Genomic DNA, 12,366 nt, shown 5'->3' with positions numbered 1-12,366 from the left:
ATCTATCTATCTATCTATCTATCTATCTATCTATCTATCTATCTATCTATCTATCTATCTATCTATCTATCTATCTATCTATCTATCTATCTATCTATCACATTTAAAATACAATGTGCATTTTTACTTTGCCCATCTGTTCAAACAGCTTCATTATTTAAATGTACATTAAAAACAGCGTTTTTCCTGTAAATGTAACTGAAACATCACTGACTTTATGGTGAGCTGAGTGTCTCTGGTGGTACAGAATAAAGAGAGGCACTAAAGACACTGCCCTGCAGTTGTCTTTTCTTTTTTCTGTTTTTTATTGCTGGGGAGAATAGGCGCTGTGTTTTTCCACACCTCTGCATACTATTCCACAGAAATCCCCAGAGAAACAGCTCAATCTCTCGTTTGACGGACAGCTGTAGCTCGTCTCTTGTGAAAAGTGAATTTATTTGACCACTTCTGCTGCCTGTATTTTGGGGGAGAACAAGGGGAACTATACTGGGTCATACTAGGAATGCATATAAAAATGTTTTGAGCTCATCACTTCTCTGTGAAGCTCGAATGTAGCTGCCTCACTCCCTCACTCCCATCTAACTCCTGCTCTGTTACATTTAAGAATCTCATTTGGTCTTCACAGCTGCTTTCACTATGACAGCGTTTGACTTCTCGGATATAGAGGCGTTTTTGGATTGCCACCCGGATCTGTTCGAGGAGTATCTCGTTCGGAAAGCCAAATGTGACCAGGTTAGCAGGTGGTTGAAGGAGCATCAGCCGTCGAAAGTGTCCTCTGTCGAGGAGAAGCGGGGCGCTGCCATGGACCCACTGTGGCCGACCAGTGCTGACGGACTCCGGCGCAGATCGTCCCACATGGAGCTGCGACGGAACTTTGCTCGGTCCAAAGCCACCACTGCACACTGGACATACGACGAGCACGTGAGTTTGAGCGAGCACGAGTCCCAGTCCAGCATGAGGCGCCGTGCGCTCCTGCGTAAAGCCAGTTCACTGCCTCCCACTACCGCGCACATCCTGAGCGCCCTGCTGGAGTCCAGGGTCAATGTGCCTCAGTACGCATCCAGCGCCATTGACTATAAATACAGACTTAAAGAAACCAACGAGAGGGAGTTTTTCTTAGAGCTCGTGAAAGATATCTCCAACGAGTTGGACTTAACAAATCTGAGTTATAAAATCCTGATCAATGTCTGCATTCTTGTGGATGCAGACAGGTGTTCGCTTTTCCTCGTTGAAGGACCCCCTCACAAGAGGACTCTGGTTTCCAAGTTCTTTGATGTGCATTCAGGCACTACAGTCAGACCATCATCTAGCACTCTTAACTCCAATGAAGTGCAAGTGCCATGGGGGAAAGGTATCATTGGATATGTGGCGGAGCACGGGGAGACTGTAAACATCTCAAACGCATATGAGGTAAAGTGTACACCGTTATGATCAATATAATTTGTATTCTTAATTTATGTGCGTCCATTTAAGCTGGCGGATATCAGTACATGATGATGTCGGTTATTGGACCCGAGTTTTGTAGTAGTAAAAGAAAAATTTCTGCAATACACATCAGGTTTCAGGTCCACCTTCAGCTACATTTCCAAGTTAAAAGCATCCACAAATGTATGTCTTTTTCAAAGTAATGGGACTTTTTTTGTTTTGGGTGTTGGGTATTCAGGTGTTGGCAAAACTATCCCACTCCTCAGAACTTCAACTGCGCACGTCGTTCCGAATACGAAATGCAGGTTACGAAATACAAAAATACAAAAAATACAATAGTCAAAGAAAAGGAAAACCAATCACTATATTTTTTCCCCACAAACTAAATCTGGTATTATATGCTAGACTTGAGCACCACATCATTATATCATCGCCCTGGGCTGCTTGGGAAACTAAGGAAACATGCGATCTACTACTCCAGCAGCATAGGTACGTGCCAGTGAGGGGTACAAGAGTTTCTCTGCTTATAGTAAAAACAGTTTCAACCAACAGAGACTCAAATTTACAAGCCCAAGAGTCAGACCTAAACGCTGCGGATGCTTTATCATAGGCTTTACGAGACAAACGCGCATATGGTGAAGGAATGTAGAGCTGGGATGTGTGTGTGTGTGTGTGTGTTTTTTAATGTGGACTCCTGTCAATAAATATGTAATAGCCTGTATGTTTATATAACCACAATTCCAGGATCACCGCTTCAGTGATGAGATTGACAAGCTGACCGGGTACAAGACTCAGTCCATCCTCTGTATGGCCATCTGCAACAGTGATGGAGAAGTCATAGGTGTTGTACAAGCTATTAACAAAAATCCAATCGGCACCCCATTTACTGAGGATGACGAGAAGGTGAGGCTCTGTTATGCTGAAGAGAAGAAAATCATTCGCCTGTCGTACCAGCGGGCTTCACATTCATATTCATCTTCTTCAATATTACTTATCGCGCCATTAAGGGCATTTAACGAGGGAGTTAAATTTAACTGGTGCATCGTCTACCCCACCACCCAACACTAACACTTGCCATGCAACTGGAAATATTGTTTGTAATTTGCATCTTAATGGCTGCGGAGAGGGGTAAAGTGTTCCCTTGGAATCAAAACACAAGAAAATGGAAGAGAAGAGGTCAAGCTTTTACTCAAGCGTGGAGCATTAAATACGTTCGCCTGTGCATACACACAGTAAGAAAAGTGTTACTTTCAGTTGCTCCCTGTTCCAGTTGAAATGGGCTTACTAGAATATATGTGTGTTATAGCTTCATTTACGGCTCCGCTGCTTATGAGTACAATTTAATTCTCAGAGTTTGCTGACGAGACAATAATATTTCGTACATCCTGGAGATTGGAGGGTTTGGTAAATCAAAAACAAAACAAAAACAAAAAACTGCATCAATGCTGATATTTGCAGTTTGTAAAAATCACAAGTTTGCTTCTGCGTGCAGACCAGTTGCACTGACAAATTCATCCACAAGGTGGCAGGAAAAACTTGTGGAAATAAATGCATTGTGAATCCGTATAGTATGCTCTAACGCTCAACTTCAAAGAAGCTGTGAGAGATTTAAGCTTCTTTTTCAAGTGTATATAAAACAAAGCACTAAATATAACTTTGGCAGAGCAACCTCAGAAACTATTTTTCAGCAACAAAGACTGTAAAAATAGGGAGGAGAAAAAGCTTCATCCGGCAGCTTGTCCAGACATTTTAAGGCCTTTGATGTCTTACTAAGTCTCTTTCTCTGAATCAGTACTTCATTAACAGCAAATCTATTTGAGAGAAATTTGCACTGAGAAGCAGCTGACTCCATCATGATCTTTGTATGCGCATTTACTCTTTCTGGTTCTCTTATTCGGCTTTATGTCATTATTAGCATGCAGACATTGTGCATGCCTTTCTCCACTTCTTTGTGTTTTCATTCAGGTGCTGCAGATGTATCTACCATTCTGTGGAATATCGATTTCCAATGCTAAGTTGTTTTCAGAGTCTCGCAAGGAGTATGAAAGGAGCAGGGTGAGAAATTTTAAACTGTGCTTTTACAAAAACATAACCGAACACAATAATCACTCCAAAACACATTAACATGCTGTATGCTTGCCTTTCACAAGTTAGGCTTACATTAACTTCAGCAGCGTGATATTCTATCAGGAATGTGGAAATATGTTTGTGTAATGAACAAATGAAGTTACGGTGTTTATTGTTGCTGCTACAGGCTTTGCTGGAGGTGGTCAATGACCTGTTTGAGGAACAGACCGACCTGGAAAAGATTGTCAGGAAGATCATGCAGCGAGCGCTGACTCTGCTGCAGTGTGAACGTTGCTCTGTGCTTCTTCTGGAGGACATTGACTCACCTGTGAGACCTTTCTTTTCCCATTTCCTCACAGATTCATCTGCTGCTTGATTTTCAGTGTATAACTAAACCAAAGTCATTATAACCTTTTTTTTTTTTTAATTTGCTGAATGACTTTATTTCTGATTGCAGTGATATATGATTTTTCTCATAGGTTGTGAAGTTCTCAAAGACATTTGAACTCATGTCTCCTTTGTGCAATGTGGACCGTGACATCAGGTTAAGGAGATTTTGCTCATAGATCACTACTGCAGAATTACAATAAACACAAACATGATTAACATTAAAAGAAGACTTGCATTTCACTGTGATAAAATTTGTAGTCAGTGTTTCTGTATATTAATGTTTGACTGTTGCTTCCTCTTTGTAATAGTGCCCACATCAGCATGGAGAAGTTATCCTGTTCTGACTGGCTAATCAATAACAGTATTGCTGAGCTGGTGGCTTCAACAGGACTGCCTGTTAACATCAGTGATGTGTGCCAGGACCCACGCTTTGATGCTGAGGTATACACAGTGTAGTGTATTTATCAGATCTGAGGCTTTTATTTAAAAAACAGTCAGATAATATGAGTCATTTGCACCGTTGTTATCACTGCAAGAATATCAGTCCCCCCCCCCCCCAAAAAAAAAAAGTAAAAAATGGCTTCTCTCTTTGCAGGCAGATCAAGCTTCAGGGTTTCATATCAGATCAGTGTTATGTGTTCCTATCTGGAATCGAACTCATCAGATAATTGGTAAGTGAACCAGAAAATAATCAGTTTTGTTTCACTGGAAACGAGTCCTCATGTTATAGTCATGATTTATGTATATTTTCCACAGGGGTTGCACAAATTCTGAACCGCCTGGACAGGAAGACCTTCGATGATGCAGATCAGAGGCTATTTGAGGTTAAGCTACACTAGCAACCTTCTGTTTGGTCTGCACTGTGACACTGTAGATCCGCAGGTTCTTTTCATGTTTCATATTTTTCCTCTGGCCTGTTGTTTGTGTGCAGGCATTTGTGATATTCTGTGGCCTTGGAATCAACAACACAATGATGTACAATCAAGTTAAGAAGACATGGGCTAAACAGTCTGTAGCACTGGATGTAAGCCTGTTCTTCTATCCATCACTCTATGTCTCTCTGGAGGATAAAAGATATTTATGTATCTTTTTCTATACAATAATTTCTTTTTTTTTGTCATGTGCCAGTTTTCTTTTATGGTAAATGGCCTGTATTTGTACAGCGCTTTACTTTATGTTTTCTTTTATGTTTTGATGATTCCATGTAATCCATCCATCCATTTTCTTAACCAGTTCTCTAACTAGGGTTGCAGAGGAGCTGAAGCCTTTCTAGTTGACACAGGAGAGTGGTGGTTTACACAAGTTACCAGTCTATCAAATGGGTAGTATAATCTGATATCAATTCAAATCAATTTTATTTATATAGTGCAAGTTCACAACTATAGTTGCATCAAAGTAAGAGTAAAGACCCAACAAAATTAGAAAGCAAACCCCATCAATCACACAACCCTAAATAAGGAAGCATTTTATAAGAGTACGAAGGAAAAAGGGAGCCTGAAAGCTGAAGGTTCTGCCTACCATTCTACTTTTAGAAACTCTACAAATAAAAAGTAGGCCAGCAGCCTGATAGAAAGGTGAGCTGTTAGGAAAATATGGTACTGTAATTTGATGTATATTTACTACTACCTTCTATTTACATTTACCTGATTACTTTGTATGTAAGGAAATTTATTTTTAATTCTATTCTAAATTTAACAGTGAGCCAGTGAAGAGAAACTAATATGGGAGATATATGATCTCTCTTTCTGGTCCCTGTCGGTACTCTTGTTTTGGATCAACTGAAGGTTTTTCAGGGAGCTTTTAGAGTGCCCTGAAAATAATGAATTACAAGAGTAATAGTATTAGATAAGTGCATGAAGTAGCTTTTCAGCATCACTTTGAAACAGAATATTGCTAATTTTAGAGATTCAGGACAGTGTGAATGAGTAAATAAAGCTGAGTGTCATCTGCATAGCAATGGAAATATCTGTAATGTCTTCTAAATATACAGCCTAAGGGAAGCATGTAAAATATTAAAAGTATTGATACCAGCATGCAACGCTGTGGAGCTCCATGACTAACTTTTATGTGTAACTCTCCATTTACACACACAAATTGGAATCTATCAGATAGAGTTGCGCTATTGCAGAGCTGGATTCCTTTAATACTTTCAGTGTGTTCTGATCTCTGCAGTAAAATACTATGGTCAATGGTATCAATAACAATATAAGCTGTAGCAATAATCCAATCAACTCTTATTCATAAATGGGTCTATATTTATTGTGGGGAAAAAGCAAACGTCAATAAACTTAATGCTAAATCTTACAATTCCAAAACTGTAAGATATTACAAATTACTAAGCAATTTGGGAGCAGTATTAGAAATATGTGGTATATACGGGAAAAAATAATAATTTTCAGTGACACTACTCTGAAATGAAAACATATTTTAGGACACACGGTAAAATGAATTCAAACTACCTGTATGAGAAATTATCGATTCCAGAAAAATGCTGTGTCACCACTGTTACTGCTAATCTTAGCAGAGGCTCTTTACATTCATTGGTGTCTCAGTCTGCGTTCTGTTCCAGTGCCCAGTATCTAACCTGAGCAGTCACATTATCCTCAGAAAACATGATTCCTCTTCTTTACCATAAATATTTTAGTTGCTTTTAAATTATTAATGATAAATACACGTGCAGGTCTGCTCAGTTTTCATCAAGGACAACAAACACAGCTGTATTTCTGTCACACAATCTTTGATGTTTCTTTCATCACCTGATGGATTTTTTCGTGATTAGAGACGCCAAAATATAGCAACAAATTGGCTTTAAAAGCAGATACATATTTACTTTGATCTGATTACATAGGACAGTGAACACAGATAAAAAACATCAACACTCTTGGTAAATATTAATTATCTTGTTTAGCAGTGAGTGTACATTAGAGAGCTAGTCTTATGTTATTTAGGCCATCCCCTCATGACATCACCTCACTATCTGGGACAGTTTTTTTTTTTAATACATCAGTGTTTTGCATTATTTTCTGTTTTTCAGATGTTGTCCTATCACGCTACCTGCTCCAAGGTGGAAGTTGACAGACTGAAGGTAATCCTCAGAACTAATCAAACAAAAACATTATATAATGCATAAAGACACTATACCAACATCAGGAAAATAGTGAAATGTGTCAGTAGATAAAGGTGCAACGTAAACTGGAAGGCTGTTTGCCTATGCTGTCATCCTTCAGTGGCACTCTGTGACTGACAGCACTGTCCTCTCCCCCTAAGGCTGCCAAGATCCCCCTGAGCAGTGAGTTAGGCATTGATGAGTTTCACTTCAACGACTTTTCATTGGACAACGACGCCATGATCACGGCTTCTCTCAGGATGTTTCTGGAACTTGGTGTTGTCCAAAAGTTTAAAATTGACTATGAGGTAAGGCCATGAAATGTGCCCTGTAATATGCATGTTTATCCATCCATACATAAACATGATCATACCTTCTGTATATCTGTCTGTAGGTTTTGTGCCGCTGGCTTCTGACTGTGAGGAAGAACTATCGAACTGTGGCATACCATAACTGGAGGCATGCTTTCAATGTGTCGCAGTGCATGTTCGTTATGATCACGGTAAATTTTAACATAGAGCAAAAAAAGTCAGATGTATATCTTACAGAAGCAATGATGTAAAGTTGTTTTGCATGCCCACAAATAGATAGATCTATGGAATAAACTATATAAAAATTTCTAAGAGGTATATCCAAGGTATTTCTAAGAAGTCATATGGTGGTGGATTTGGTCTCTTATTGCTTAGGGTTGCTTCTATGTCCTATCCTATCCTAACTGATGCAAAATATCCTATAAAAGTACATTAAATATTTAGTTAAAATAAATGAAACAGAATAGATTTAAAATTACTTGGTAAGAATGTGGCCATCTGCTTTGCATTGTGTAGACAGCAAGTTTCCAGGATGTCCTGTCAGATGCAGAGATATTGGCACTGATGGTTGGCTGTTTGTGCCATGACTTAGACCACAGAGGCACCAACAATGCATTTCAAGCTAAGTACGCCACAGAGGCCTGTGGATTTTGGAACTGGTGTCTTGTTGATGCAGAGAAGTGTAACTACTCTGTTGTTCCTGCAGGACAGGTTCTGCTCTGGCCCTGCTTTACGGGACATCAGCCACCCTGGAGCATCATCACTTCAACCATGCAGTCATGATCCTGCAAAGTGAGGTCAGGCTAATATTTTTTATATTTTTTGATAAAGTCCATGTAATTCTTATGTTTTTGCAGAGGTTTCTTTTTTCTCTTAGTAGTTTGCTTTCCATGTTCAAGGTTCTGTAACTTCCAACTGATAAAAGAAAATAATATTTACTTAATCCTTAATGAAATCTTGATGATTAATTTGAGTAAATAACGTCATATGGTGTCAGTTAGATAGATAAATTAATATTTTTTTCTTTATTTTCTTATAGATAGTGGTTTGAATATGAAACGAAAATACCAGAGTCAAAAAAAAAATTAAATCAAGGACAGACATTGGTGTATTTTTGAAATCTTATTTAATCAGCTCAATTGTGGATCAGTAATACATGCTATGGCCTGAGGCTAGTCGGCAATTTCTGTCCCTTTAGATTAAACTAAACATCAGCTCAGCAAGAAAACACATTCAAAATAACAGAAAACACAAATGCACAGACTTCATTCAATTTAAAAGTGTTGGACTGAGACCATTAGGCTAACAGAAAGCCACTGTTTAAAGAGTTCGAGTAAAGTCGAGAGGCTGCTTTGTCTCAGGTGAAAATCAGTTTGATCATTGGGATCCGTGTTTTTTTATCGATTTCTTTTAGCAGCGGACAGAGAAAGTCCAAACACGCTGCTAATTAACATTTCTAAAGGGAGCTTCTTTTGACAGTGAGCAATGACTTTACCGGTGCATTGGATTTAAGGAGACATTTTAGCCACTATTACTCATCCTCGTCTGCTTTTGCGTGTGTACCCACTGTATTGCATGCTATTGTGTTTTTATTTCACAGGGTCACAATATCTTTGCAAACCTAAGCTCTAAAGAGTACAGCAACATGATGCAACTATTGAAGCAGGCTATTCTCTCCACAGACCTTACTTTGCACTTTGAGTAAGTGTTGCTTTTTTTTCCTCACGGCATTCAAGGCCAAAATAGTTTGTGACTTGTAAACTTACATACATCATTATAAATTATTGGATGTATTACCATATTCTGAACAATAATTTTCACATTTTTTTGTCATTGCAAAGCTCTTCCACTTGGGTGGTTACCAAGATGGGGAGGGGGACAAATTGTGCTTCAACTTTTTTTTCTGTCCTTGATTATCTCTTTTAATTGCAAGGCGCAGAACCAAGTTTTTTGAATATGTTCTGTCTGGAGAGTTCAGCTGGACTGATGAAGGACACAGAGAAGTTCTCAGGTTTCTACATTTATATACAAATAAATCAAAAATAACACAAACTATAACTGAATTTAAAAAAAAGAGATGGAAATGGGCTTTAATGTCATCAACAGGTCTATGTTGATGACAGCATGCGATCTGGGTGCAGTCACTCGTCCCTGGAAGATATCCAAACAGGTTTGAGCCTTTCACTATCCCTTCATCCAGGCTGCTAATGTTTTAATCACTGATAGTAATTATTAACGCAGCTGCTCTTGCTATGTATGGGTCCGAATGGCCGGAAAGGATGCTAGGTTGTGTACATGACCTTATACACCAGGGCATTGTGATATTGTTAGAAGCTGCATTTATAATAATCCTTATTGTGATACATCTTCTTTTTCCCCAATATATGCTAAGAAGTACATAATTGGAATACAACCAAAGAAGGTCTTTTCCATACACTCCGGAATATGCACTTGCTTCCTAGTGGCCCTGAGCCATGGCTATATTAAGAGGATTCTTATAATATATCCATGTCATGAATATGTTACAGGTACAGGACACTGGAGGATAGATTAGATTAAAAAATCCATCTAAGGTAGTGCCACAAACATCGCTTCAGTTTCTTTGGGACTTTTCCAAAAAGAGCATAAGGGCACTTCCTAAAGGCCATTTAAAAAGTTTTTTTTGCATCCTTGACCCATACAGTTGTTCTATCTAGGTCAAGGATGCATGTTTCCTAGAGCTTTCTCATTAAATTAAATTAGCTCACTAATCCATTTACTTAATTTTACTTGGACACAAACACTCATTTGATTTTTTTTTATACACAACCAAATCATATTTCCAAAGCTTAGTTTACAGTCCTGTCATGGCCCAGGACCATGACAAGTCCTGTGCATGTGTTTTTTTTTTCTAAAATAATGCATGTGATGCGTTAGCATGACCCATAATAGTACCATACTAATAGAAAGATAATTGTTCTTCTCATTTAATTTAAATTAAAATAAGGACAAAATAACAAAGTACGTTTAAGCCATTATTAACAGCAAACTGGTACATCATTTTTAGAGTTAACTAATTTGTTTCCCTCGATCTGCACAGGTTGCAGAGCTGGTTACAAGTGAATTCTTCGAGCAAGGTGATAGGGAGCGGTCAGAGCTTAAGTTAATCCCAGCAGTAAGTAAGGAAGCTTTAAAAGTCAGTCACACAATTTTCCACAATTTTCTTAATATAACTAGATCTCTCTCTAGGCAATCTTTGACCGCAATCGCAAAGATGAACTACCTGCCTTACAGCTTGAATGGATTGATGGGATCTGTAAACCTCTTTACCAGGTCAGACAACCCTTTATGATTTAAGTTAAGCATTTAGGTCTTATGAAAAGGTAATAGTAATTAAACTATTAATATCATTCTTTCTCTCCAGGCACTGCTGAAACTCAACAGAAAGTTACAGCCAATGATGGATGGCATCGATGCCAATCGAAAGAAATGGCAGGATCTCTGCTCATCCTATCAGCAGACACGCAGAGCTTCGGTGTCTAATCAGAGTACAGAATCAGGTCAGAACACTGAGTCAGGTGAAGAAGATGGAGAAAACAATGAAAACCTAGAGTCTAGAGAAACTGCGAAGCCAGTCGAAAACTCACTGTTTGGGTCAAAGTGCAGTTAGGATCAAAGATGCAGAGAAAACAAGGAGATGGAAACATAGCATCTGCAGGAAAGAAGTAAAATAAGCTAAGTGTTTGGCAAGCTTTGCATTAAGTTGAAAACATTCAAATGTCCTCTGATTTGATGAGAAATGCACTACCCACTATTGGTAAATGAAAAGCAGCTTTCATCTGCTAGGTGTCCCAAGCACTACGTTAAACTCAGGACTGAGCTTTATCCCTACTGGTCAGACTCCCTCAGACCTCCCTCAGCTCTCAGATGTAACTGAGAGCTTGTCATGGGATGAATGAGAATTGAATAAGAATGAAGGATGAATAAGAAACCAAAGAAGGTCTCTTAATATTATAATATTTTTAATGGGAACTGTGTTAGAAATCCCAAAACTATTGGAATGCCTTTACAAAACAAAAAAGAATCACTGTGACAAATCATATAAATTGCCATTATGAATGTTTACTGGAGCATGATTGTGTTCTGGATAAGGCTGTGGTACCTCAGTTGCAAGTCTTTGGCCATATGGTGTAATTTTCAGTGTTTGTGGGTTAATTGAACTGTTTGGCCAGCCGCTTGTTGTGTGCAACACGTGTATTTTCTGGGGGAAAACAGGCAGATATGCGTCAAAGACTCAAACAAGAGGTCAGGGTTAAAATTTAAAGTCTGCTGGCTTGTTGTATGCACGTGTCTCTCTGTGTGTGTGAGTCTGTGTTATATCATGGTTAGGTAGTTATTTAATGGGTCTTAAAATAATTTATTGCAGCGGGATAGTTTAATTTCCAGTCCCATAAAATGTTTAATGAATGCTCACTTGATTGAGAAAAATACATGAATGCCTATAAGTCCATGTCCATGTGTTCAGTTCAGTGTTAGATCTACTTTCTCTTTACATGTGCCCCAACTGTATGCTACTAATTTTATTGTTTACTGTCTTTAAACTACACACAGTGGGATGAGTTTGTCTTACTCTCGCTAAAAAAGAAGACTCCTCAGTGCCCGTACTATGGCCTTTACAAGATTTCGGTGTTGTACATATAAAATATGGAAAAATATCCAACTGGAAGTTTCATAAAGCAGATTGTGTACATACAGTATATACGGTGCCATGAAAAGTATTTTCCCCCTTACTGATTTCTAAGCTTTGTGTATTTTTGTCACACTTACATGTTTCAGATAATCAAAGAAATGATAAATGATGACTTCATTTATTAAGGAAAAAAGCCCACCAAACCTAATCTATGTGAAGTCATGGCCTGCCTCATTGAAAATAATGAAAATCATGAAAATAATTTGATTAACCGCATTTTCATATAAAAGAAAAAAGCTGAGTCCAGTTTCATGAGCTAAACCCAGAACTGATTACCAGACCTGTTGAATCAAGGAATCACTTAAATGGAACCTATTTGACAAAGTGAAGTAGGTTAA

The 12,366-nt window shown here is 38.4% G+C and overlaps 1 protein-coding gene across 1 annotated transcript; it reads left to right on the top strand.

Annotated features, from left to right (window-relative positions):
- The first annotated feature begins 630 nt into the window (after positions 1 to 630).
- Positions 631 to 10,969, top strand: pde11al (phosphodiesterase 11a, like). The gene is made up of 20 exons (XM_005738478.1): positions 631 to 1,410; positions 2,170 to 2,328; positions 3,391 to 3,480; positions 3,680 to 3,820; positions 3,972 to 4,036; positions 4,191 to 4,323; positions 4,478 to 4,553; positions 4,639 to 4,706; positions 4,814 to 4,906; positions 6,917 to 6,967; positions 7,150 to 7,296; positions 7,383 to 7,490; positions 7,816 to 7,925; positions 8,006 to 8,096; positions 8,900 to 9,000; positions 9,233 to 9,310; positions 9,406 to 9,469; positions 10,379 to 10,453; positions 10,528 to 10,611; positions 10,703 to 10,969. The coding sequence occupies exons 1-20, from the start codon at positions 637 to 639 to the stop codon at positions 10,946 to 10,948; spliced, it is 2,754 nt and encodes a 917-aa protein (XP_005738535.1). The 5' UTR covers positions 631 to 636; the 3' UTR covers positions 10,949 to 10,969.
- Positions 10,970 to 12,366: the final 1,397 nt, after the last annotated feature.

This window comes from Pundamilia nyererei, unplaced genomic scaffold, assembly GCF_000239375.1.
Source record: "Pundamilia nyererei isolate P.nyererei 1_Seehausen unplaced genomic scaffold, PunNye1.0 scaffold00084, whole genome shotgun sequence".
Taxonomy (NCBI): Eukaryota; Metazoa; Chordata; class Actinopteri; order Cichliformes; family Cichlidae; genus Pundamilia; species Pundamilia nyererei.
The sequence above is the reverse complement of the archived record's forward strand: the minus strand, read 5'-3'. Positions and strand labels throughout refer to the sequence as shown.